This window comes from Phalacrocorax carbo, chromosome 10 (assembly GCF_963921805.1).
Source record: "Phalacrocorax carbo chromosome 10, bPhaCar2.1, whole genome shotgun sequence".
NCBI classification, from domain to species: domain Eukaryota; kingdom Metazoa; phylum Chordata; class Aves; order Suliformes; family Phalacrocoracidae; genus Phalacrocorax; species Phalacrocorax carbo.
The window spans coordinates 5,368,480-5,394,512 of record NC_087522.1 but is presented as its reverse complement, the minus strand read 5'-3'; the positions used below and the strand labels follow the sequence as shown (position 1 = coordinate 5,394,512).

Genomic DNA, 26,033 nt, shown 5'->3' with positions numbered 1-26,033 from the left:
AAAATCACGGGGGGAACGGTTTCCATCATCATCGTGGTATGAAAGGTGCTCTTTGGATTGTCTGCTGGTGGCTAAGATGGATCAGTCTTTCTCTGTGTCTGTTGGTGATGTGCTGAAGGATCCGGATTTACTGAGATACTGACGCCCATAAACTTACTCCTTCTGTGTTGAAGGCATTGGATGTGACAGTGCAGAGAAACATGTGTTTCACATTTCTGCCTGGTTGTTTTGGTGCAATCAATACCTCCCCAAAAAACATGGACTTGGGTGGCGATTATCGTACCGGGAGGCAGACGGAGTGCTGCTTTCGGGTTACATGCAAAGTGAGCACAAATGAACGAGTCCGCCGTTCCTGTGAAGTGGGGGTTTCGGTTCCCCCCGAACTCCGGGGCGAAGTCAGCGGGCGATGGTCCCAGCCCAGCAAAGAGAGCCCGGCCTCGGGGTGCGGAGCGGGCGGTGGCCGGGGCGCCGTCAGGGGTGGCCGGCGGTCGGGTTGGATGGGGACTGGTGAGGCAACAGCGGTTGGGAGAAAGGTGGATCGCGAAATAATCGCCCGAAGGAATGGCAGGCGAGGAGGAATGATGATAAAGTTAAACTTCTGTTTCATCTTCTGCCGGGGATGGTGGGCGTTCCTGTTGCTTCAGCTCCACATGTTGCAAGCACTGGCACAAGGTAGGGCTAGAGACATTTTTGTTTATAGAAATGCTGCATCTGCCTTCTGAGAGGAGGGGAATCTCGCTCGGGTACAGAGAAACCCTTTTACCGGAGGTAAACTGTAGAATTCGCACTGAGCTGGTTTCATGTAGGAACGGTCGTTTCTCACACACAATCGTTTCTTTATGGAACAGGGATTTGCAAACTGTACCTACGTGTTTCTCTCCCTTTCTCGTCCCACCCTTCCCCTATCCCAGCCTCCCACAGAGAATCAAAAGCCTTATCGGGATCAAACCTGCTTTTTCTTATTTACTTAAATACGTCCGTACATTTCTGTTCTTGTAGGCAGCAAAAGAGTTAACTGCTGGTTGCGTGTGCGTGTGCGTTTAAAAACACTGTGCACTGAGATAAGTTATTAGGAGAAGGGGAGTCATAAATCCGCCGACTAGAACTAAATCAGGCATGTAAAAGGGTTTCTTTAAACATATAAGTACTATTCTCCGTGAACCTCGGTTCGAGCATTGTTCATTTCTTTAGGATTGCCAAGTAACATTTACCCGAGACAAAAACTGCAATTGATTCGTATCTGAGCATTTCCACATCAGAGATCCTCGCAGTCAAATGAGTCACTTGTAAACGAAGGGTCAGAGTCGACCAATAGACTTGAAATATCAAGTGTCAGTCACTTTGCATGTAAATTCCCCTGCTCAAAAAAATTGCCAAATGTAGCCTAATTCTTAATAATCCTTTGACAGAGTAAACAATAAATGGCAGGCAGAAGCATTACAGTTGGCTGCGCCAAATAACATGCTGAACAAACGCAGCTTTCACTTTCTTTGCTGGGTTGAGTTTTATTGCTGTGTGCATTGTCTGACTAAAGTGGTATGTGTTGGACAATGCAGAACTGTATCGTGTGGGACGATGAGTTAGTTATTAGAAGCGGAAGTTAATACTCTGTGAAGGGGAATGGTCTTTGTCTTTTAGTTCTTTGTTTTCAAGTATTTCACGGGGAACAACGGTGCATTCAGTTTTAATAACTGGATGGGCTTTTGTGTTGAGGAAGAGGGTTATAAGGCAAGTCTGCTGTAATTTGTCCGCTCAGTGTTTACTGCTGCATCCTCAGAAAGTTTGGAGCCGCAGGATATAGAAGTTTTAATCCAGTGTTTAATAATGGGCTCCACCCTCATAAACCTTCTTCAGTGCTTTCTTTATGCTGTCATTGCTATTCCCAAACTACTTATGCTGAGGCCTGCAAGCCTGAGCAGGGCATCGTGATTCTGAAACAAGGCATACCTGGAATAATTCTCTCCACAAATTAAAATTGATGTCACTTTTTTTTTCTTTTGTAGTTGTTGTTGATAGATGGCAACGTGATGCTTCATTTTTGGAAGACAAGTGCTAATGATTCTTGCTGTTTACATTAAAAATCCCCCCAAAATTTCTGTAAGGTGGTTTTTAGTGCTGGTGATTCAGGAATCAATCTAGATGCCATGTAAAACAGCTTTCTGTGGTTTAGTAGTAAACTAGCCATCTTATTGGATTAAAAGCGAGTTGAAAATTTTGTTTAGCACATAGTGTAGAAAATTTTTCCCATAGCATATTTCAGATTACTAAGCATTTGCAGTAGTATCAATTTTGGCAATATACATCTCAGGGAGCTCTGTAGTGTTCACAAATTGCCCTGAAAAGTCCTAACACCAAGTTAGTTTTACCTAGCAGTATTTAAGAGGGGGAGGGGAAGCAAAGAGAATAAGATGCATTATTTCTGGGAAGTATAGGTGCAGATAAAGGTGTGGAGTTTAGAAGACATTAAATGATGAACGATAAATCAAATACATAATGCAGAAACAAAATACATTTTTAGTTTTGTATAATGCAGAAAATGCAAATTACAGTTGGTCCTCTAAAAATTCTTTGACACATGAACTGGCATGGAGGCCTTAATGCAGAGTGCTTCTATTAGGTTTTCACAAATTTTGTATTCATTTATAACTTAGGGTTCTTTCTGCATTCTGAATTCTAATGGATTCTAATACATTCATCATTTTTATGTAAAAATTTACTTTAGAGAGATGACAATTTTTATAAAAGTCCTTCATGAAAATGGAAATTCTGCTACAGCCACAGAAAGTTTTTAATGGAATGATGTGATCATATGCATGAGAGAATTACATGACTCCAATCTTTTTATGTGATAAAAAAAAATGAACATTCTGAATGTATGGGCCATGGCTATTTTGAATGAACCATAATCCTATGCTATAACCAGCTAATGTTTCTATAATAACTATTTCAGCACTGAAGAAATAAGAAGTATTTCAGGCATCTGAAATGCAGGTTCTGACTTCATAGGAAACAGATTAGATGAAGTCCTTGAGATTAAGCATCTTATACTGTAAGGTCAATGGAAGAAAAGGTTTTCAGCTGCAACAGGTTGGTTGAATATTCTCTTGACTTGAATGATCATCTATGTAAAAGCAGATCTAGAGGTGACCCGTAGATAAAACCACTTGTAAATTCATTTTGTACTTAGCGCTTCAGCTTTTCTGTCTTCCGGTAGTTGAGTTACATAATTAGATATAACGATTTATTTGATTTCTTTTTCCTTTTCAAGGTGAATTTAATTATTACAAAACATACAGTGGTTTATTGTACTGAATAATAAAGCATTTGCTTCGAACTTTAACATTGTTAGCGCAGACCTTCTCATTACCGCAGTGATTTTCTGGGTGGAAGAAGCGTACAGATGCAAAGGTTGTGGCCTGTCCCATGAAGGCAGCCTGGAGAGGTACTGCCACTTCTGTAATGGATGCAGCTTTGCAGAGGCGACCTCAGGCTATGTGTGTGTCTCACCCGGCTCACTACGTTGACCCATCTCTGAATGGGAAGCCTGTCAGGAAAAATAACCTGTAAAGAGTCTGAAAACTGTTGCACATTTCTTTGTTTACTCAGTGCTTTTTGCCTGCTCCTCTCTGCCACGATGCCTCTCTTCATGGCATTCTTGTTACATTGGAGTAGTAGGTGCTAGTTAGCTTCAAGTCATTGTGTGTCATCAAATCGTGATGAGATGCTAATTGATAATCACTATAATTATCAAATTAGAATTTGCAAGATGATGGTAGAAGTGGATCGTTTTGACACAGTAACTAACTACCGTACTTAGAGGAACATTATCCTGCAGTGACCTCTAGCTCAGTGGTCTAGCATGTCTGGGCCTATATAGTCCTGGTGAATACATAGAGCTCGTTGCAGGATTGGAATTTATTAGTTACGTATGAGATTAACAAACACCGATGCCTACTGAGGTACAAAATGTTTACTAAAATACTAGAATATCTCTATGGAAATAGAAAAATTCTGCTTTTTTAAATAGGTTGGAAGTTGCCAGAGGCTATTCTACATGCATCTTAATGGATTTAAGTACCTTCTCAATGTCTTACTTTTGCTGAAGAGGGAAAGAATACTTAGGAAATATACTACTCTGGATTGATGGTTGTTGTTCAGAATGATTTTAAAATAGATAAAAGCAGCGCAAAGCTTTCAGCTTCTCCAGCAGGAGATGGGTATCTTTAAATATTAAGAAAAAGCAGCTTGTCTGATTTTTCTTAGTTTTACAGCAATAGAAGTGAAATCTTTTTATGCTACATGATCAAATCTGTAATTCAGAGTTCTACATGTACCTGAATGTGCATTTAAGGTTATACTGATATCTATTATGCTTTGACAGAAGCTGTGACGTGGAAGATAGAAGAAAAAGTTTCTGGGGCCCAACTTTTTAAATTCAAGTATTTGACCTGGTGTAACTTATAAAAATGTGAAGTGTGGGAAGCGTTTTCAAGCAAATTTCAAACTCTCTTAAAAGCAGAGACGATAAGCAACTTGCACAGAGCATTTAGTTGTTGGAAGAACAGAGGGACAGTTAAATGTGAGGGCAACACTTACTGGCGAGTGAAAAGAGTTCTGAATTAAGTGGAGAATGATGCATTTCTAATTCCAAAAGATTCTGTTACTTTTTATTAGAAACTCATTAATCTGTATTGGATTTACCTCTTGTGTTCCCTCTCTTTAGATAAACATTTTAAAGATGTGCTAGTTTTTTAAACAGGTGAATTCTTTGTGTATATAATTATAATAATTAAAAAATTCATTTGGAGGAGCAGATACAAGCCTGGTCTAAATAGAAATGGGGTGGGGAGCGTGGGCTTTTTCTGTGGCCATACGCAACTTGTAACTGCGCTGGTAAATCTGTGTTTGGTTTATATGCTTACCTTCAGCTAAAAAATCACTTATTCTCAAGACTTCTCAAAGCAGGTTCAAAGAGATATGTATACATAGCCATTAACATTTTAAGTACAGTGTTTCAGATAGTTTCTTGGGAGTGCAGTGTAACAGTACTAGTAGAGGTGAGGGAAGACCATATGTAAGAGGTGTTTATCAATGTTGTTTTCATGCATTACCAGAAGATGCTTTGACCAGGAGCAACCTAGGTACGGCGAGAGAGAGGTTGTGGCACTTCAGTCTCAGAGCTATGCTGCATGACTGCCACGTCACTTAAGAATGAAAGGGAACCTGCATCTGTGGCTCACAGTCCTTGAAAGGTTGTTCTGGAAGGTTCTGTCACCTCTGTGTATAGTCATATATTTTGAATAATAAAGACAAATATTGGCTAATATTTTAAAGGTTGTCTTACTGATTAAATAAACCATAGAAATTTTAATAAACAATCTTAAAGTGAATTATTAGGAAGCTGTTAAGTGAAGGGCTTGGGCTTTTGTATGTCTCGGAGGATTTTTTTTTGTTGTTTTTTTATTGTTCTTACTAGCACATATGTACAAGTCTTGAACGCACTCTTGATTCACATTTTAATGCACTTAGCAACTCTTTATATAGCTTTACCTGAATGTCACCTTCTGAATGGACTTGTTATTTGGTTCACTTGGACCTTTTTGCTGTAATGAGTCTGTGGGCAGACTAGAGGCAGTTAGGTTCCTCATGGAGCAAAATCTTGTTCAAGTTCATTGCAGAAACAGACCTTTCTTCCCTCTGCATAGATATACATAATATGTATTTAAATAGTTTTTAACAAACAAATTGATGATTTGTTGTTTTGTTCAAAATTGTGCTTTCTTGAAGTTATAACATATAAAGTAGAATAATTTTTATAAGATTCGTGCAGAGATTAGAAAATGCCAGAACTGCGGTAGCTTGTGCATCTTTAATCTGAATTCTTTATGCGTGTGCATTATGATTAAGTTTGAACTGATAGGTATTATTTTACCGTCTACCTTAGAACTGAGACTGAATACTGTTCACTGATCAGTTTTTCAATATTTTTTCTTGTCAGTACTTGGCCCCGTCTTCCATTTACTTAAAATCTTTTAAATTCCACACAAGAAGACTTTTGTGTGGACTAAAGTAAGAACTGTTAGCAGCTATAGCATGACGTTGGATTAGACTACTTACAGTTATTACAGCTGGAAAGCAGGTGATTGGTGAGACTTGGTTTCTATTTCTGACTATGGAGTGAGTATTTTCTAGTGAATAAAGACTCTTCTCTCCATGTCCCTCAAAGATGACCCTTCACCACCCATATAGCTCATGCAGAACAAAAATATAACTCCATGAAAGGTCTGTTCCTGAAGAAGTTGGGATTTCTGGAGTTATTTCTGCCAGTGCTGATGCTGATCTTGTTACAGACAGTTTCATAATTTTCATCCCATAGGATTCCTTCTGATAACTGGCCTCACATGTAGCCTAGTTAAATTTATTAAATTGGAGATGCATAGTAGTTGGCAAACTTTCTTATGGGAAGTGTATTGTTTTCTCAGTCTATTGGTTATAAATAGGTGTTAAATAGATGCGGTTAAATTTCTTTCCACTAAGTAAAACTTTCCAGTTCCTTTATGGACATGGTCTTTGAAATGTCACAGCCCTGGAATTTCCAGTAGGTTCTCTAGGAACTAGTTCATGTAGCACTTGCAGGTCTGAGTTCAAGGGGTTACACGGCTGAGAAGGGAAGAACCTTTCATTTTAATGTGCAAACTAATTTAATTGCTTTTAAACATATATGACTGTTTTTGTGAGATCTATTAATTATACAAATTCTTGGCTTCTAGACATACATGGTATTTGTATACTGTATCTTGAGCATCAGTATTTTTGGTTTACTAAGAGCTATTTTTCGTTCTGCCCTTGCTACGAAAAATAATAAATCTATTACTAGAATATATACTAGCCCGTTGCTAATCATATGTTTTATCTGTGAAATGTCCTTGAGGTGTAATACAGCTGGCACCCTCAACTAATATTAGAAATGTAGATCTAGGCTTTTTAAGGGAAGTGTTTTTAAAGTTAGTTTTCAGCTCTTTAGCTGCCTCTACTAGCTCAAGCTGGGGTCACACAAGCATCAGGGACAATGCGAAAGAGGTGATGGGGATGCATGGCCAGGAGGCATGACCCTGGCAGCCATCACTAAGATCCATTTAAATTGTTAGAGAGTTTTCAGCCTCAGACAAAACACAAGGGAATGTACACTGCCTAACTCCTTACAAACATGTGGGAGCCACAGTTCCTGGGTAGAAAATAGAATAGTTACTGCCTTTAAAGGAGTGGTTTAGAAAACTTAGCTTTGGATTTCTTCTCTGAAAGACACTTTCAGTGAGTTTCTCCCTCTGTTAGATGGAGTTTTCCTAAAGAAAGTCTTCCTAGCCTAAGCTTGTAATGTAAGTGCTAAAGTTAGGTGATATGAATATTCCCCTTAATCCCCTTCTATCTCAGTTCTTGAGACCTATAATGGGAATAATACTTTTTTCTTAAAACAAAACAAAACAAAACTTTGTAACTTAAGTTCCAAATTCCACAGGTATTACTTTTTAACATTGGTATCTAATATACAGATTCAGCAGGTAAAAATGGTGGTACGAGCTTCAGCAATTCTGATAAAAGGAAGTCTTTACCACCACTTTATGCAAAATGTGGAAATGGATTGTAGAGTCTTATGTCACACCATCCAGATAACTTCTGAAGTGTCATTCTTGATAAATGACAAAGCATTTGTAGCTTTTAAGCAGATAACTTGAATCCGTAATCCAGTTTTTCACATTTCCATGCTCTACTGCAGCAGCCTGAAGAGACAGTTGATTCTGGTAGATAAATCATTGATCCTCAGGTCTCTTTAAAGCACTTTATGGTCTTTCAAGCCATAAGCCATTTATTTTTCTAATAAACCTCTAGGTCTAACAAGTTACCTAAAAATAATTTGTTGGGTATAGCCCTCTTGGACCAGAAAGTAGAGAATAATGATATATAGCTCCAGTATGTGTTACCAAAATGGCCCACATTGATTCCAAGCTGAAATTGAAGAGTTTTTAACTCATCATTACATGAAAAATCATAAGATCTGGTAGATACTGCTTCCATCCTCAGATTCATATTTGTCTAACTTTGTATATTTATGAGCTGAGAACATTGTGGCTTTGATAAGTGTTTTTAGCATTGAAATCTACTCAGGAAATTAGGAAATCTACTCAGTAGCATTGCTACCTTTTAAGGGAAGGTGCTAAGAAAATAATGGAACTGTAATGCAAATATTTCAAATGTTGAGACATTCAGAAAAAATGCATTTCGCTATGCTGGTACTGTTTGCTCACCTAACGCTGTGTTGCATACAGACTCAGTACAACAGTAATTTCTATCTTCCTGGTGCACAGGGGAATGTCCCTTGTTTCTTATTTCTTATCTTTCAGGAAGTGCAAAGGACGTTCATGGCTAAATACTTCTGAAAGAACTAAATGGTATGTGGTGGTTGGAAAAGAAATACATAGTGCCATACTGGCAATTAACAGAATATATTTAGCATAACATGGAACACATGGCAAGTGACACACTGCCATAGTATTGAAATGGGTGGGAGGAGGTAAGGGGAATTCTCTGTCAGAATTTCTAAATGTGTGTACTGATTAGTGTAATTTTAAGTCCTCTTGAATCTGTGCATGTAGAGGTACAACTAAATTTTCTTGCAGATTGTTCAGGACTGTTTTATTTCCTTCAGTATCAAGAGTTTGAATAAAGGCTGACTCTAACCTATCACGCTAACATAGCATTTGCAAAATAGCACTCTTATGCTTTCTTCCCAGCTGCCCCCCTTGCTTAGGAAAAACTCTTTGTCCATAAACAAATGTGTCCTTTAAAGCCTTCAAGCAGGTGGTGTGTTTTTTTTTCTATGATGCAAAAAAAAAAAAAAAAAAAGCTTTTACAGTAGCTCAGCTGATCATACACTGGAAATACTGCTGTCCCATGAAGAAGACTGTCTCATTGTTCACACGTGTGCCCATCTGTGTGTCTCACTGTTGTCCTCTGTTCGCTTTATCTTTTTGTCCCAGGTTGATAGAACCTTTACCACAATACGCTTTTGGTCTCTGATTGTTGCTCCTACATGCTATTGTAACGCAAATAAAGCCTAATGCTAGTAAAAGACTGAGGTGATAGTTTAAAACGTCTGATTCTACATGTGAAATGTAGAACATATTCCTTAGTTATCCTCCAACTGGACACCGAATAGCTTTTCTAGGAGTCTTGTATTATCTGAAGCAGGGCTTTTATTGTGCTGGAAGACCTCGTTCACAACAGATAATGAGAAAGATTGTTTCATGGTGGATTATCCCAGGCATTGTTTTTCAAAAATATTAGATAAGACTAAGAGGCCAGAGATCAAGAATAGCAACTAACTCCTGTGTTTCACCTTTTGCTGTTTTTATTGCCATGAAGAAGTTAGATTTGTTTTTGAAGAGGGAGTAACTGAAGTTACTTTCTAAAACCATTTTAACACATGCCACTTCAAACTCCACATTTTGAGGTAAATTCTATTAACCAATTTCCCATTTCCCTTTAGAATTTTTATTTTACAAACATAACTAGTTACTTCTTTATCATGAGCAATATTGGACATGTCTTAAATGGAGAAAAATATGTGGATTATTGCTAAATTAATTTCCTGCATCAGCATGTGCAACCATCACTTTTAAAATAATGTATTTTGTTAAAAAATATATTTTTCTTTCGTGTTATTGTAAACATATTTTTTAAGTTCTGTGCTATTTTCTGTCTTGGAATTAGTATGCAAAATTCTTAACTTTTAAGAACTACTGAGAGGTCTGTGGGTTTTTTTTCCTCTTGAAAAGAATATGTATCTTATATAGTGACTTCTTGAAATTTATAAACTGAGAGAGGGTGTTTCCTGTTCACAGAGCCTCATCATGCTAGTGTTCATTACCCACACAGCAGGGCTAAAATTTCACTTTAAAGCATTTTTGTTCCTGGAAATGGGAGAACAGGTTAATTGATTCTACCTTAATTCAGTTAACAAAATAGGCTGGTGATGCTTTTGTTTAACAAAGTCACCAGCAGAAAAATTTCAGTTGACACTGAGAATAAATCTTCCATTTATCCACAAGTTTGAAATAGTGATGAATAACAGAGCAAGGCAGATCTCATACCTGTACGTTTTGAAAACTTACCTTTAAGTCATTTATGTAGCACCTAATATGTAAGTTCTTCTATACCAGCGTTGATAGTAATCTTCCTCAGATTTAATTATTTTCATTATATATGATTTATTATTCGCATTTAATAGGTCAAATATTTATGCATATTTTCCTGAATCTACAGTTGAGTATTCTGAGTTAATGAGAGTCATGTCAAACTCAAAAGTTTTAAGTGCTGGTAATTCAATGTTACATTTGCTATGTAAATGTATCATAATTAAAATGATGCCTTGTCAATCCCATTCAGGTTTCCCATGAGTATAACTTTCAGCTTTTGTGTACTGGATATAGCTATGTCTTCTGCTACCCAAAACTTGAACAGGCATATTTATGGCATACTTGTGTCAATAAAAATCTGCAATGTTAACTGGTGTGCCTGTTAAAATTTGAAGAGTGCAGATCTTTTTAATTCTGTTATAGAAGGCCAAGTAAGATCTAAAACTTAAATTTCTGACATGTTCAAATTGTTGAGCTCCATTATTAAAAAAAATAATTAGTAGAGCAGCCAGTGAGAAAATATAAGATGGCTCTGCAATTAGACCATCCTGATCTCATGGGCAGGGATGGATACTTTTCATCTATAACAATGCAGAATAGGAGCTTGATGCCTGCAAAATAGCTTTTGCCAAGAAACGTGGTATCACTTTCACCCTAAACGCGCTTTGACTGAATAGAGATATAAAACTTTTTTTTTCAATTTATCTTGTACATATGACATTATGCTGAATACATCTGTTTTAATATTCCCTTTCTATAGGCAATTACCTCTATAAGTTGGCAGTGAGGAGGGACAAAAACACAACTAAAACACAGGCAAATGAAACTAAAAATAGTCAGCAGAGAAAGCTGTAGGCAGATAGAGCTTTTAAAATTACCTCAGAAACAGTGTGGCTTCCCCTAAATGGCTGAGTCCAAATGGGTTCAATGAAGGAAGGATGTTCTTTGGTCAAGGTTCTGCTCTCACTAAGTAGGATTGTGTTTTTGCTGCCCTTTAAATTGTTAGTTTCACTGTGATAGTTAATAAATCCAGGATTAAATCAAATATCAGTAAGTCGGAGTTATTTTTCTGTACTTACAAATGGCAAAATAGAAAAACTTTGCCCATTGGCAAGTACAGTAATAAAGGGAAGTGAATTATTAGTATGAATTGGTGGCAGGTAAATTAGGAGACAGTAGTTTTAATCTTCTAACTTTATTCTGTGGCTCAGTGACATCAGTGCCAGTGTAAACTCTTTAGCTTGGGAAGAACCTCTTGGCCAGGGTGTATTCTGATCTCAGCTAAAGTTACATCTCCATAAGTTTTCAATCATCATGAGCTAGTGCAGCTGGGTGCTTAGGACAAGCTTAGCTCCTCTTGATCACTCTGCTGACTTGGCAACCAAGAGTAACTATCAGTTTGTGCTTGTGCAGTGTGGTCAAAAATAGTTATTAGGTTAATAAATGATCAGTGATATTATTTAATATTTGTCTAGATGATTTAATACAAACGAGGTCAAAGTTTTCATGTTATATATAAAGAATAAAATGCTGAGTATTTTTGGATTTCCACACTTAGATGTGAACAAATGTCCTTACAGATAAGAACAATTCCTACAAGAATTCTTACAGTTCTAAATATCTTTCTATATATATTCTGTATCTTTCTATATAGATTTCTGTAGAGCTGCTGGACACTAACTACTGATAAGCCAGCTTTTGTGCAAATGTTCACTCTAGTGGAGTAAGTGTCAGCTGTCACTTTATTAGAATTAATGGCATAACTACTCATACTTGAAATTCGTTGCAGCATGAAGTGATTAGGCATTGGTGCTTTGGTAAATTATGGCATATTGCATGTTTTTTTCTCACCAATTACTGAGTGTTGGTGTTGGGCGCGTGCAGTACATCTAGTTGTCACTCACACTTGAGCTGAATTTAATTGACATCCGTACCTGTATGTTCACCAGAAGAGTTCTGTTGGAACTATTAACATGGGACAGAGACAGTAGATATTATCTAACTTGGGAAAGAAATAAAATGTTTGCTGTTGTTTGTTTTATTAGAATACCAAATATAGTGCTGTTCTAAGGACCTGACTGCCTTGACTGAAGAAGCTCCCAAAACCAATACTGGAGTTGCCAGATATGGATTTCTCATACTCTTATATTCCATGTGAAGGGCAAATGTCAACTTCATACATATTTGCAGCTCTCAGTCACTTTTCCGGACATGCAACAGCCTCAGCTGCCTTGAAATTCTGGAAAAGTGGCTACATGCTGAACAAACTCTGTGTACACATGCTTGTCAGACACTGCATCAGGACATAGCTATTCAGAGCTCATGTCATAAGCTGACAAATAGAATGTACTGTATGTATGCAGAACTGTTCACAGTGATTGATATATGGGGGATTTTTGAAGCCTTCAATGTGTTCATGCCCTCTGAAAAGTCCTGTAAGTGATGCTGCTCAGAAGTTCTTTTTCTTTTCTGGTTTTTGTAGACAAAGTATTACATCTGCATAGAAATAAGTTTTAAATTAATATATTATTATTAGGCATATTAGAGCTTTGCTTAATTATATTTTCCAAAATTGCATTTTAATGCCTCTGACCTGTTATTAGTAATTCCTTTTTAACAGATTATTTTAACATATCTGAAAGTAAGTTTTGTGTCATTTGGCATGGAGTTAAATAATTGCATGCTTATAGTGTTCAAAACTGTGACCCTCAGGGTGCAGCGTAAGAAGGAAAATATTGTCCTAGCAGTAATTTCCACCCTTAGTTTCTCCTTCCCTACTCAGTTGCCTTCACCTGCTCCTCTAAACTCTGCTGGCAGAAGCAATGGGGAGATAAAGCAAAGAAAAAAACCACAGAGGCGGATTACAAAAATAGAATGAATAGTGCCCATCCTTAACTAAGGCCGTGTAACAACATCTCAAGTTTTGAAACACTCATTTGGGAGACCACGTCCTTCCTTTTGTGAGGTTTATTTGTTCCCATTTCACATAAATTAATCCAAAGTAATTTAAAAATGCTTCTGATATTTAAGTCAAAACTTTTAACTTTGTGCAGTGTTTGAGTTTTAAACAATTCATTCTGTATGTGCAGTCAATACACATTGAATTCTATAGACCTTTCAGAATTTCCCCCCTGAATTTTCTGGCTATTTATTTTCTTTATATTAGAGAAAAATTCTGATATATGTTAAGAATTTTATCTTCACATTTAGATCATAGTTGTTGCTGTTACAATATTCCTTTATAATCTTTCTTAGTTGTCTAAAACTACGTGAAAACAATGATACTGAGTAATTATCTAAAATGTTGTGACCTTAATAAACATGAAGATGCTGTTCTTAAGCCAAATGACATACAACAGGATGGACTATTTCTTTTTTGTTTCAGATAGAGACATTAATGGCTGTATCTTGTGTTATGTGTGATGCTGTAAGTTACTGGAAGGGCGTTATAAAATTAATTTTTGTGATTTTTAATACATATATTGCTGAATTTCAGATTTTTAAAGCGTAATTTGTGTTATGACTGCATCTAAATGTAGTTTCATTTTGTACCTTGTATATTGACTGAGTGAAACTATGAAATGGCATGATCTTGAATGGAGATCTCAAATCTCATAAATCTGCATCATGAAATGTAATAATGTTAGAGTCAGAACACGTGGTTATTCAATTACTTAGCTGTGCCTTTTCATATCACTGTGTGTGCAGTTCTGGCAGAAACAAAGAGTTCGGAACTTTCAGACGTACCATCTTTGAAGAAACAGCTAAAGGCAACAGGTTTCAAGTTCTTTGAAACCTTGGCTCTTTGAGTCATTGGTAAGGGATGGTCTGTCATCTCCATTGGTTGTTCATTAAGTGTGCTTTTAAATTTGTGGGGAAAAATAGCAAGTGCATTATTATATATTCATGTAGCACAAAAACGTCTTTTTTTACCTTATGTAGTACACATCTCCCGTATTTTAGAACTTGCAAAATTTATTACACTAATTGCAGTGAATTCTTTTGGTAAGAGGACACTAATGGCCATCTAAACTAATATCATAAAAAAAGAAGGCTAAGCTTTGTATGGCTTGATTGAGCATGACAACTAATGTAATTTTACTAATATAATAACCTGATGTATAAAAGTAGGTGATTTTAATTTTAGCCTATATTCATTAAAGCTTACATGTTAGAAACATTCTCTGACATGGTGATTTTTTACTTTAAAGTATTTTGAAGGGCTATAAACTTTAAACATTTGTATTGCTATTATAAAATTCTTACTATTTTTTCTTTAGGCATTTAAAAGCTTCAGTTGTGTTGGGACAGTTTTAAAACTTTTTTGGCAGAGGAATTGATGCATACGGTAGGGCTTTCTACTAAGTATTACTGAAGTTATACAAATTAATTCCAATGAAGTTCTTTAATGCAGTTCTTTAATTGCTCATATCTTACTGTCACTCTGATCTAATTTTTTTGTGCATAAGTAAATTTGGGGGTTTGTGTCTTACGAAAGGATGTGCTTCAGCAGGATTCAGGAGCTGAAAAATTAGTCTACCCTCTCACTCAGTTTGATAATGCAAGTAATACCCTTTCCGGGTAAAATGTAAATGTAAGAATTTTATGATGCAAATACTTGTCTTTTGGGATATATAGTTTTCACAGCAGCTCATAATAAAGCCTCAGAGTACCATGTTTTGTTTTTGGTTTTGGGGTGCGGGGTATGTTTGTTGGGTTTTTTTTTAATGTTATATTTTGGCTTTATATAAGAGGCTTAAGAAAATAAACAGAATCAGGTTGTTGAGAAGATCAAAACCATGAAAGGTTTTTAAACCATGAAAGGTTTTGTAAACAGAAATTTTGTTTGAAGCAGGAAAAGGCAAGACATGAGACTGTATCTTCATGTGTGTTTAGTGTTTAGTACATGTGTTTAGTATATTTTGACTGATGTTGCTTAGCAAGGGGTACAGAGCAATCTGATGGCTCAACAAGTTAGTAGAAGACAGCCATAATCCTCAGTCTGCTACTGGAGCATGTGTAAGCTGTTTAATTAGGTATTTTTTCCAAGTATTAAGTCTTAAATGTAGTTGCTTATGAAGGTTTTCTAAACAGAGCAATACTGAATTGTGAGTTGCATTTTACTGTACTTGGCTATTCCAGATGTGTAGGTCCCCAATCATAAGAAGGCAGTATTCTAAACTCTGTCCTTTCCTTTCACTAGACCCAAAGGAAAGATATGTGTTCTCAGTAACTGAAATATTTAGATTTATCCTGTTTTTAGGTGTTTCACGGTCCAAAAAAAAAAAAAAAAAAGGCAAGTTAAGCAAAAGAATTTCCTCCAACTGCCATTATTTTAAAAATCACTGATAGAATTCAAGATACCTTATTTCCTTAGGTGTCTTTCTCCTTTCTGTAGAAACTCCTTCCTGGAAAAACCAGCATCCCACATTCCCAGAGCTCTCCCTTATCCCTGCTCCTTTTTTCACCTGCCTTTGGTTGCAGTTTTTCTGTTGTTGGGTGTTTGGTGTTTTTTTTTTTTCTTTTGTAGCTAGTGCAGGGACTTTTATTAGCAGAAATTATGTCCTCTGTGGGAGATGACAGACATACTGCATAAATGGCTTTTTCCACACTGGAAGATGAAGGATCTTTCTTGAGTTCTTATCTATAAATTCCTGATACTGTCAATCTGGGTGGAGAATAAAATACATATCTCACTAACTGTAAGTTACAGGGGGAAAAAAAGTTCAATAGGAAATCCAGCTATAAGCAGCTGGCTCTTGCAGAGGGTTTTCTCTGAGCAATAATCTCTGGGGACTCCAGAGGGATAGATGTCTGCTGTTACTCTGAAGCCTCTGCAGCTATGTCTCTCCCGCCTGTCAGCGTCTCAGCTTCCAGTTAGTCTAACCTGTTTATCAATATGAACATAAAACCTTTGGGTGTGCATGTGAGCCACAAGTTTCTGTATCTCAAATAAGGATTAGCATTGTGATACTTAAGTATGGCACATTTCATCACTTTTTTGAAAAGGGCATTTACTTAGCAAATATCGTCTCCCAGATCCCCTCTGATCTGAGTTGTTTAGAAGACTGGAGATAGGTAGAAGAGTTTCATTTGATTAGTCTGATTAGAATGACAGAGGAATCCTTTGTCATTTATCTTCTTTAGTATCTTGATAGCTATTTGACCACCTTGGATCCTATTTCTCTTCACACGTCATCCACAGAATTGTTTAAGTTCTGAACAATTAACCTATGCAAACTCTTTCAATGCAAAATGATCTGAACAAGTGCTGGTGAAGCACTTGCACAACATCAATATTGCATTGATATTGCAAATATCATCCATTCATTCATTTTTTTGTATCGATTTGACTATATGACATGACATAATTTAAGGAGAGAAAAATATATTTTAATAAGCATTTTTCTGTGTTACTGCACAGCTATTTAGGGAAATTCAAGTACTTTCTTAGCTAAGAATAGTAGTTTGAAAAAACTGTGCAACAAAAATACTCTTGTAGCTGTACTGCTTATTTCCTGGAAAGTACCTTATTAATTCTATTACACATTATTATTAGTGCATCATAAAGTGTGTATGAAGAAGAGAGTGCTCTCAGTCTAACTGAAGAAGATTATAAAGCCAGAAGAACTAAACCTTTGAAGGAGGTTTGATTGGAGTTTACTAGAGACTTTATTATATTGACTAGTTCATATAGCAATGTGAATAACAAAAATCTGCTATTCACAGCTTTGGATTCTTAAAATGAATGCTAAAGTAATGGGAAAAACCAGCCACATCATCAAAAGGAGTTTTATAATTTTTTTTTAGTTATTAATCTAAAGTTATTTTTAGTCAGTTTTCACATTTTGAAAACTGTCAGAATTGTAACTATTTTTTGTGAGGATTCTTGTATAGCAAATTATATTCCTACTAGGCTAACTATATATTTAACTAGCATAGAGTTTCCCCTGGCAAGCTATTTTGATACTGACATTAAATTAGGTTAGCTAAACTATATATTATCACGAAAGGCAATATAACAAAATACACGTGGAATACAGTGAAGTACACATTAGTCCATCAACTTTGTAGGGACCTATGTCTCTGGGAGGTAGACAAATACTGTTCTGACTCTATTGCTGCTTTGAGAGTTAATGACTGGAATAAAGGTAAGTATAGCTTGCTAATTATCCATTAGTTTTGTTTTTAATAACATTTTAATTTGCACATTGGTCTTCTGCAGGTGAAAATACATGCTTTTAATTGTTCATCTTCAGTTAGCGTTACTTTTCAGATTTTTAAATGGGGTTTTAAAAACTTAAAAAACTGCTGGTTTAAAAGGTTTGTCTAAATAAATTGAGACACACAATTAGGAATGTGCAACAGTAGGCTTATGTAAAAAATACTGGACTTTAGTTAGAAACTGAGGAGTTATATATTCAGTTGTTGTCCTACACATTTTTCAACTTGGAATGGTTTAAGCCATTGCGACCATTGCCAAATTGACTGACTTTTGTGTCTTGTCTTGGGCAAAATAGATTATTGTTTCGGCCCTAGCATTAGAGTTTGAGAGGATAAATTATTGATTGTTGACATTTTGCACAATATCAGATGTTTCTCTAAGGTCTTTCCTACAGGATGGAATTTAATTTCTTTGATCTTGTAAGAGTAAAGTAGAAAAACATACTTTAAATTGATTTGGGAAAAAATGCTTTTACAAATAAAAATATTGTTTTTCATATTTGCATTACTTAAAATACTTTTTTTTTGTCTTACAAATATGCTAATCTTTATAAGCTGCTTCTGGTATGACATATGGTATATAATTTTGTTTCAGTTCTTTGACATCAACCTAGTTACTGTTACATAAAAATGTAAAATTGGCAGGGAAAACTAGTATATTCAGTGGCATGATACTTGTAAGACTTTTGAGAAGTAGCTGGGATATTCCTCTGTATTATAAGCAGACAGCTGTTTGGAGAAGACTTGCAGATTCTGTTAATTTTATTAAGCAAAGCTCAGTTAAACATATGTTTATATTTTAAAGAGTTTTTTATATATAAAAATTTAACTTAAAATTAATTAAGATTATTTTTTAGGGGGATGGAGCAGTGTCAAGAAAGAAAAAAATCACAAAACAAGTTTAAAAGATTGATTGAAATTGCTCCTTAATCTATCAGTCAAGGCTTAGCCACATGTAAGCACAATATCATTTTAGTGAATGAAGAACAATTCAACGATACATTCAAATTTTGTGGGTTTTTAATAGTATAGAGCCAATGAATAAAATACCTGAACTAAATGAACTAAACTAAATGAAAGCTCCAGGAAAAAAAGTTAATTTTGCCAACGTGCTGCTGGTTACATGGAAGGAGATTTGTCTTTGGTTTATTTTTTGAAATTTAGTGTATTATAACTGTCTGTTGGTCTACCTCTGTTCCCCATTTTTCCAGGGCTGTCCAGAAATAACGTATTTATAAATTGAAAAGCTATCTCAGGTAACTCGGAATAATCTAGCAGTAATAGTGCAGAGCTTCATGCAGGTATCCTCTGTTGAAGTGGGAGGTTCCATGATCTTGTCCCTACCCTCAGGATCATGTGTGCAATTTAAAAAAGAGGAAAAAAATTATAAATATGAGGGGCAGGCATAGGAACCCAAGGCTGTTCCCTCTCAAGAATTTCCTGCGCCGTGTGCTAGAGTCAGAATCTCTTCTGCTTGTGTGTGTATGCTTTTGTCCTTTCCTTTTTGACCACTGACCCTTCTCTGTTTATAAGTGTGTACAAGGGACAGCTTCAAGTGGATGATGGAAAATACTTCCAGCCTTGGCCTGTGGCTTCATGTTATAGGCACTTTTCAGGGAATGGAATACAAGAATTTCAGATCTGAACTCCTTGTGCTGAGGCACATGACTGATAAGGGTCTTTTCCAACCTAAATGATTCTATGAACCCACATTTCATATCCTGGAGAGGAAGGTACTGAGTCTTTGGAAAAAGCAGTGTAATTTTCTGTGCTGAGAGACGGTTGCAGAATCTAATATCACACCTATGCTGGTAAATAAAATTGCCCAGGCCTGTTCACTGCACTGAAGCCATTTGGCATGATAGAACTGTATGTTGTGTAGAACATAATATGATATATATAATACAATAGAATCCATATGTTAAATTCTTTAACCTATCAAAACCAGGTGGGTACATCCAACTTGTGTGTTGGAAATAGCCCCTAGTAGACACACTAAACTGAGAGCATGTCTAGGCATGGTTTGGGAGACTAATAACAGGTATTTCACCAAAACCATCCAAGAACTGTGCTAATAGTATGTCAGGATGGGTGATCGCAGGACAACGCCTGTGTATTTACTAGGATACATGTAGCTTTGATGCATAAAGGATTTTCAGGCATTTATGTATAAGCAAATGATTCAGCCTTGTAGACAGGAATCTGAGTCTTGGAGAAGCAGGATTTCAAACATACCCTTTGTTAACCTTTAGCTCCAGCTAACCTTATACCTAATATTTACTACGCCTTGCTGATAGTAGCTACTGAGAATCTTAAGCGCCAAGGTCTTCTCAACTGACACTGAAGCTGGATTTGTCAATTGAACTGCCTGAGCAGATGTCAAAAAGTTAGGTATAGGATACACCCATTTATATATCTTAAATTTTAGAACATGTTAAAAATAGTTGTTTTCATTGTTAAGTGCTTTTTTTTCAAATTAGAAGCAATTAAGTATTGTTACATGGATACGTCTGCCTTTTCTTGCAAACCTTTTCTCCATCTTAGCAACAAGAGAGATAGTTGATAAGCCAGGGAAAGACAACTATAGGCTGTTTGACTTGACTCTTGGTGTTATAGGGTTCTTTGCTAGAAACTGATAATGAAGAACATTTCCAAGAATTAGTTCGTTATTCTTGGTTTTAGAAGATTGGTTTTATTATGATTTCCATTTAGCTAAATTCCATCCCCAAATTGTTGAGCAATGATTCCATACAGTTTTATGAAAACTAATGAAACGAGTACTCTGTTTATAGGCCACATTCAGTATGGTACTTCAGCAAAAGCTTAATTTCAACTACATGAGAAGTGATATTATTGATAAGTCAAGCATGCTTTATCTTACTGAAGTTGAACCATCATTTATATAAAATAAACCTCCCACTCATTTGAGGTCTTTCATAATGAAAAGTTTCTGTAAATTATTCTTAGTAAATAGAAAACATCCTATTAGTCTTGCTTAGCTTTGCTCTAGAACTTGTTTTGAGATTTTGAGTGTGTATAACTTCTTGCACTTTTGGGCCATTAGCTTAATATTATTTATGCAAAAACTGGCAGGAGCATCATTCAAGTTTTAGCGTATGTTTTGGCTCTTTGTCTTTTCTTTGTACTAACATCTCTAGTCTCATTTTATCTTAACACAAAGTGATCTGCACTTAGTAAGATATAAGCTTCAGTTAATTGGAATTAGCAGCTATCTAGAGTAATAGACTGTTATGGTGGGACTGTGGTTCACCTGTCAACTTTGTCTCTCTCAAAATCCAATGAAGATCAGGTGTGCTGTCAGGACACTGAGGACATTAGGTCTTAATTTCCCTGACCAGCCTCACCTGGGTCTTCTACCCACACCCTCAGCCCCTGGGCCGAGGAGCTCCATTTAATCTCAGGGCTGGGTGTTTTGTCCCTGTCTGAGCTCTGTTAAAGGTGTGTCTGCATCCTGCCCTGTCTCCTGGGCAAACCTGGTGGCTTGTCTCCTCGATATGCTCCTCAGGCATGCCTTGTAAATGTGTGTCTAGTGCTGTCTCTGTCCCTGTTTCTTTTTGCCTCTGGTGGGTCTACCTGGGTATCACTATCTCATGTCTTGCCTGGGGCTGTCAGTGGATTACGTTACCAGCACCTTCCTCTGCCTTCTGTGTTTGAGTACTGTGGGACTACACCCTGGGTGCTGAGGGGACTACTGTGCTGTGGTCATGCTTGGCTCCTGGTTTGCTCTCCCGCTGGGAACAGCCAGCCCGGGCTGCTGCTTGATATTGCTATGCATTCAGTGTCCTGTTCTGGGATGAGTGCTACGGTAAAGAGACTTTCATAGCATTGGCAGCCAATACTTTTATTCTTGCCCTTTTTATCAGAGGGTGGGAACAGCAAATGCAGCGCTCTGGCTCCGATAATGTTTCCTGGTACGAGTATTATCCCTCCATCTCCTCATGCCTCATTTGAGCCCCTTGCTTGCTAGCCTACCTTGCCTTGTTGAAATGAGAGTCTTCCAGCCTAACTCTTCCTCACCATCGCCATGAGGCTGTGAGCTTTTTATGATTATCTGCTGCTTCATGGCTGAATTAAATATGCTTAATTTTGAGTGTGTTTTTAAAAGATAAATTAACTAAACTACAGTGATACAGATGCTGCAATTCACTGACTCAGAAGATAAAAGCAGGGTGGGCTGGAAGGGGATTCCAAGGTTCAAGAGTATATTCTCCTGGGCTATGGCAGGATCAATCATACCAAGACAATTCCTGACAGATATTTATTTAATCGGTTTTCTAAGCACTTCAGTAAGGGGAATTCCAGATATTCTATTGCCAATCTGTTCACTGTTTAACTATTCGAGCTGTAAAGACAGAATTTTCTTGAGTTCAGAGTCTAATTGCTTTTGCTGCTACCAGTATTCCAGATTGCTAAAGTATTTCAGGCACCTGCTATACATAATCCTTTTCTGCTTCATGGCTTTGATGGGCCTCTGCTTCTTGTGCTGAAATTCGAAAGAACTGAACTGAGCTATCCTTTGTTAGTGAAGTGAAGAAATGCGCAAACTGTGTCCTCTACAGATGACTCAGCCAAGTTTTGGAAGACCACTTGGAGAGTCTTAAGTGTGCTGGGGAAGAGTTGGCAATTAGGACTTTAATCAAAAAAACCCCAAACGAACACAAAAATCCCCATAAGACCGCAACTTTCTGAGGGACTTACACTTTTGCAGCCTTCAGTCAGAGACGGTGAGGAAGTTTTATGCTCCTTTCAGATTTGATTCTATTCAGTCTGATGTGTTTCTGGGATATTCTCCTGTCTTAGGTCAGTCATTGTTCAGGGATGTCTAAGCAGAATCCTTTGGTTCTGAGCTTGTTTGATCAGTATCAGACACAGCCCAGCATCCCCCCAGTAAACCTGAGGGCCTTTCATCTGAGGAGGAAACACCAATAACTTATTCCTGAAGGTAAACGGAGATGTAAAACTTCAGATTTCAGAACCTGAAATCTAGCTTCGTTGTTCTTCCTTCGCAGTAGTTGCCTTAAGCATCGCCTGAATGCTTCCAGGCCAGCTATAAAGTAAATAATTTGAAGTGTAGAGAAAGTAGGGGATTTCAGTGTTTAATGAAATTGTACATGTGGCTCAAGTACAATTACCTTGTTTTGTTACTTTGACTTCTAGGGTTAGGGTTTTTCCCCCCAAGGAAATGCTAAAGATGTTTGATTTGGAAGAAGACTGTTTGGATGTGTTTATCTGCAGGGAGGAGGAGTAATTTGTATTGGAGGAAGAAAAAAAAAAGTATCGGAGTGGGATATAAAAAACTAAATGGAGCAGAAGAGAAGAGCAGAAGTGTAGTCATCTAGAATGGGATGGGTTTTTTGTTAAATGGCTGTTTGGAGAAGGACTGGAGTCTGCATTTCAGGAGAAGCCAAAAGGCCAGAGACCCAAGGTAAGAAGTTTGGAGCCTTAAATTCTTGAGAGCACTCAAGAGTAGGAGGCAAGTGTGCAGGAACTGACAAATGGAAGATAATTGTTTGCGCACACGTTCTTATCCCTCACACTCCTTTCAGAGTGACTTCTTTTAAACAGCAAAGCTGTTTTGTGCTTCAATTCTCAACTCTTCTAGAGTTAGTAAGCAAGCTGTATGTCAGAACGGCTACAGGTTTGGAGCTCTGGAAGAGAACGGTGTTAAGGTCTGCCGCTGGTGGAGACCTGCCCCGTCGGGGGGAGATGGGGCTCTGGCAGCCCCTGGGTTCTGCTAGAGGTGCTGAAAGGGCTGGAATTGTCAGGAGAAAATGAACAGCCAGTGCTGGAGCATAACCAGGCAAAGGAAGCCTGGAGGGTGTATAAGCCGCGTGTGGCGAGGCAGTAACAGGGTGGGTGCCCCAGGGGAAAGCCCTAGGGCCGGCGGGGTGCCCGGGGGGCGCGGGGTGCCCGGGGCGCGGGCGGCGCGGGTTGGCCGCCTGGCGGTCGGGGAGGGCCGGCAGAGGGCGCCAGAGGGCCGGGCGGGCGGGCGGGCGGCGGCCCCGCTCCAGCGCTGGGCCCGGCCCGAGCCGCGCCTGCGGGACCCCCGGCCGGGCTCCGCGGTCGCTCCCGGGCGACCGAGGTGTCGGTCGAACAAGCCTCCCTGGCCCAGTTCGTCATCTCTGTTAGCGCACTTGAAGGGATATATAGTGGGGGCTGGTTTGGTCCAGCTCAAATGACTACAGAACCCTTTCATGTACTTGCAGAAGAATGTTTTGATTCATAACTACACAGTGTGCAGTAAAAATACCTTCAGCACCTTGTGTGAGGCTATGTGTGTTTCAAGTTAGGAAGATGAACTATTTTATGTAATTTAATGTGTGAGTAAGAACTTAAAACTTGAATGAGATCTCCTAAGACAATGTTTTAAAATTCTTCTTCCAATTGTGTAATGGATATTTCTTCTCCCTGCAGTCCAAGAGCAGTATAGACTAATCCAACAAATAATGCAAGATTATCATAGTCCATTTGATTTTTGTCATAAAAATACATGTTTGATTTGTGAGGAGAGATGTTTAACCTGTTGAAGGATTTTATGAGCTAAGAATTATAGAAAGCTTTTTTGGATAACAACTTGTTGGCTATCCAATTATCTTGGGAGAAAATGATCATGGAAAATGGTCTTTACATTTCAAGGAAGGCAATATTTCATGCAAGATCCTCTACTACATTCAATATACAGCTGAAGTCCCGGTAACTTTAACAGGGTCAGGGTTTTATTGGAACTTGTCTTTTGTATTATCCTTCATAGATCTCTAACTGTCTGGAAGAAGCAATGAAGGATATACGGTGCAGTTTATTTACCTGCCTAGTGGTGTCAAAATGAGCAAAGCTGCTGTTGTACTTGGAAGTTCAGGTCAATTAATTTAGAAAATATTTTGTTATAGACAGACATCAAAGCTGTACTTTTAAGAGAGTCATCCATGAGAAACTGTGCATTTATCCAAAGTGTGTCTGTTTTTCTAAATATCCTGTGTTTCTTAAGAATTGACCAAGTATCCAATCTGATTACCTTCCTCTTACCTTATACTGATTTTTTTTTAAATGTTAAATGAAATGGTTGAATAGAAATCTGAAATATCTCTTACCCCCCCCCCCCCCCCCCCCCCCCCCCCCAATTCTCCTATGCACATACAAATCATGAGACTTTCCCCTTTCTGGTAAATAGAATCCGAAGCACTCAACTCTAGGTACTTCTAGTAGGTGATAGTCCATAGCATTCTGAATACTGGAAGATGAAACAATACTTTGTGGTTGGTTTGTTTTGTTAACAACAGTAATAGATTAGTCAGGTAGCTTTTGTGGATAAGAAGGCTGAGTAATTTAGCCTGCTGGTAGGACCCTCCCCTACAACAAGACTTGTCCTGTTTTATGTATAAAAGACAGTTGAGTTCAGTTTGCCTTTATCTTGGTAGGGGAAACTTTTCTTGAGGTCCTCAGTGTCTGTTTTTTAAGGGTTTTTCTTTTATTTTATGATATCCTTCTAATTTTATTAGTATTTAATTAAAATAATGTTTCTGTGTTTAGTAATTCCAGTTCCCTTCTTTTCAATGCACAAAGCTTTCACTTTCTTGAAATACTCTGTTAGTCTTTTTTTTTTTTTTAACGTCATTCTTGGTATATCTACCTTTAAACAGGAATTTGAGAACACACTGCTGTTTCTTTTATGACCTTTGCAGGGATGTAGCCTCTTCCCTTTGGTGGGGAGCTTAATGAAGCATTGCTAGGTGTCTAACTAATCCCAGTCAACTTGTGTGCAAGTGTGCACACGCGCATGCTTAACTTATGTATAGGGAGTTAAATGACTTGTCAGGATAAGCAGCCAGCATCAAATGGCTTTGCTTCATTTGTACAGAAATATTTTAATCAGCATAATGACAGCAGGTAGTTTTTATAAGATTTTCATTTTAGTGAAAATATTTGGAAATCTGTATTTCAAACTATAATATATGGAATGCTTAAGCGAACTTACTTTTCACCTTTAGGAAGGAAATTAAATTTAGAAGCCTCAAAAGCCTTTTGTAAAAGACAATGTTTTTCTTAAACTTTCTAAGTAACAACATCACAGTGCTTACAAAGGCTCTTGTTTTCAATAGGAATTTTGTTCATACCTAACCTGAGGATTTTTCCTCTCTACCAAGAGAGAAAAGAGGAAGAAAGCCTGGTTGTGCAGTCAAGTTTTTAATAATGCCTCTTTTTGCATTATGCCTCCTTTACATATCAAAAAGTTCTTCTATACTCTCCAGCCAATCAGAATGTCTTTTGAAAAGCAGCATAAGGTGAGGTGGTCTTTTTTTTTTATTTAAGAGTAGTTGGAACCTTAGATGAAACTTTTATAAAGAAACCATTTAATTGCTTAATGAGATAGCAAAGCACAGCAATGTTTAACCTAATTGTTTCTCCGTTATGCCTGTGCAGGATAAGGCCATTTTGGTCATGTAGAGCAAAATTCATTCCATATATCTCTCTGTCTGTCTTTGAGAATTTAGGATATAGCATATAATGAAGTTTTGTTTTTGTGAATCTTGGCTAGTCCCTGAATAAGAGAAATTAGAAAAATTTTCTGTACAGGAAACCAATGTGTTAAGGCCACTC

General features: G+C 37.4%; 1 protein-coding gene across 2 annotated transcripts in view; it reads left to right on the top strand.

Moving 5' to 3' along the window:
- The first annotated feature begins 200 nt into the window (after positions 1-200).
- The window catches only part of SDK1 (sidekick cell adhesion molecule 1), a 419,246-nt gene continuing 393,413 nt past the window's right edge, over positions 201-26,033 (top strand). For both annotated transcript variants that reach the window (XM_064461554.1, XM_064461553.1), the window contains exon 1: positions 201-672. In XM_064461554.1, coding sequence (XP_064317624.1) covers positions 201-672 — 472 coding nt within the window. The remainder of the gene's footprint in view (positions 673-26,033) is intronic.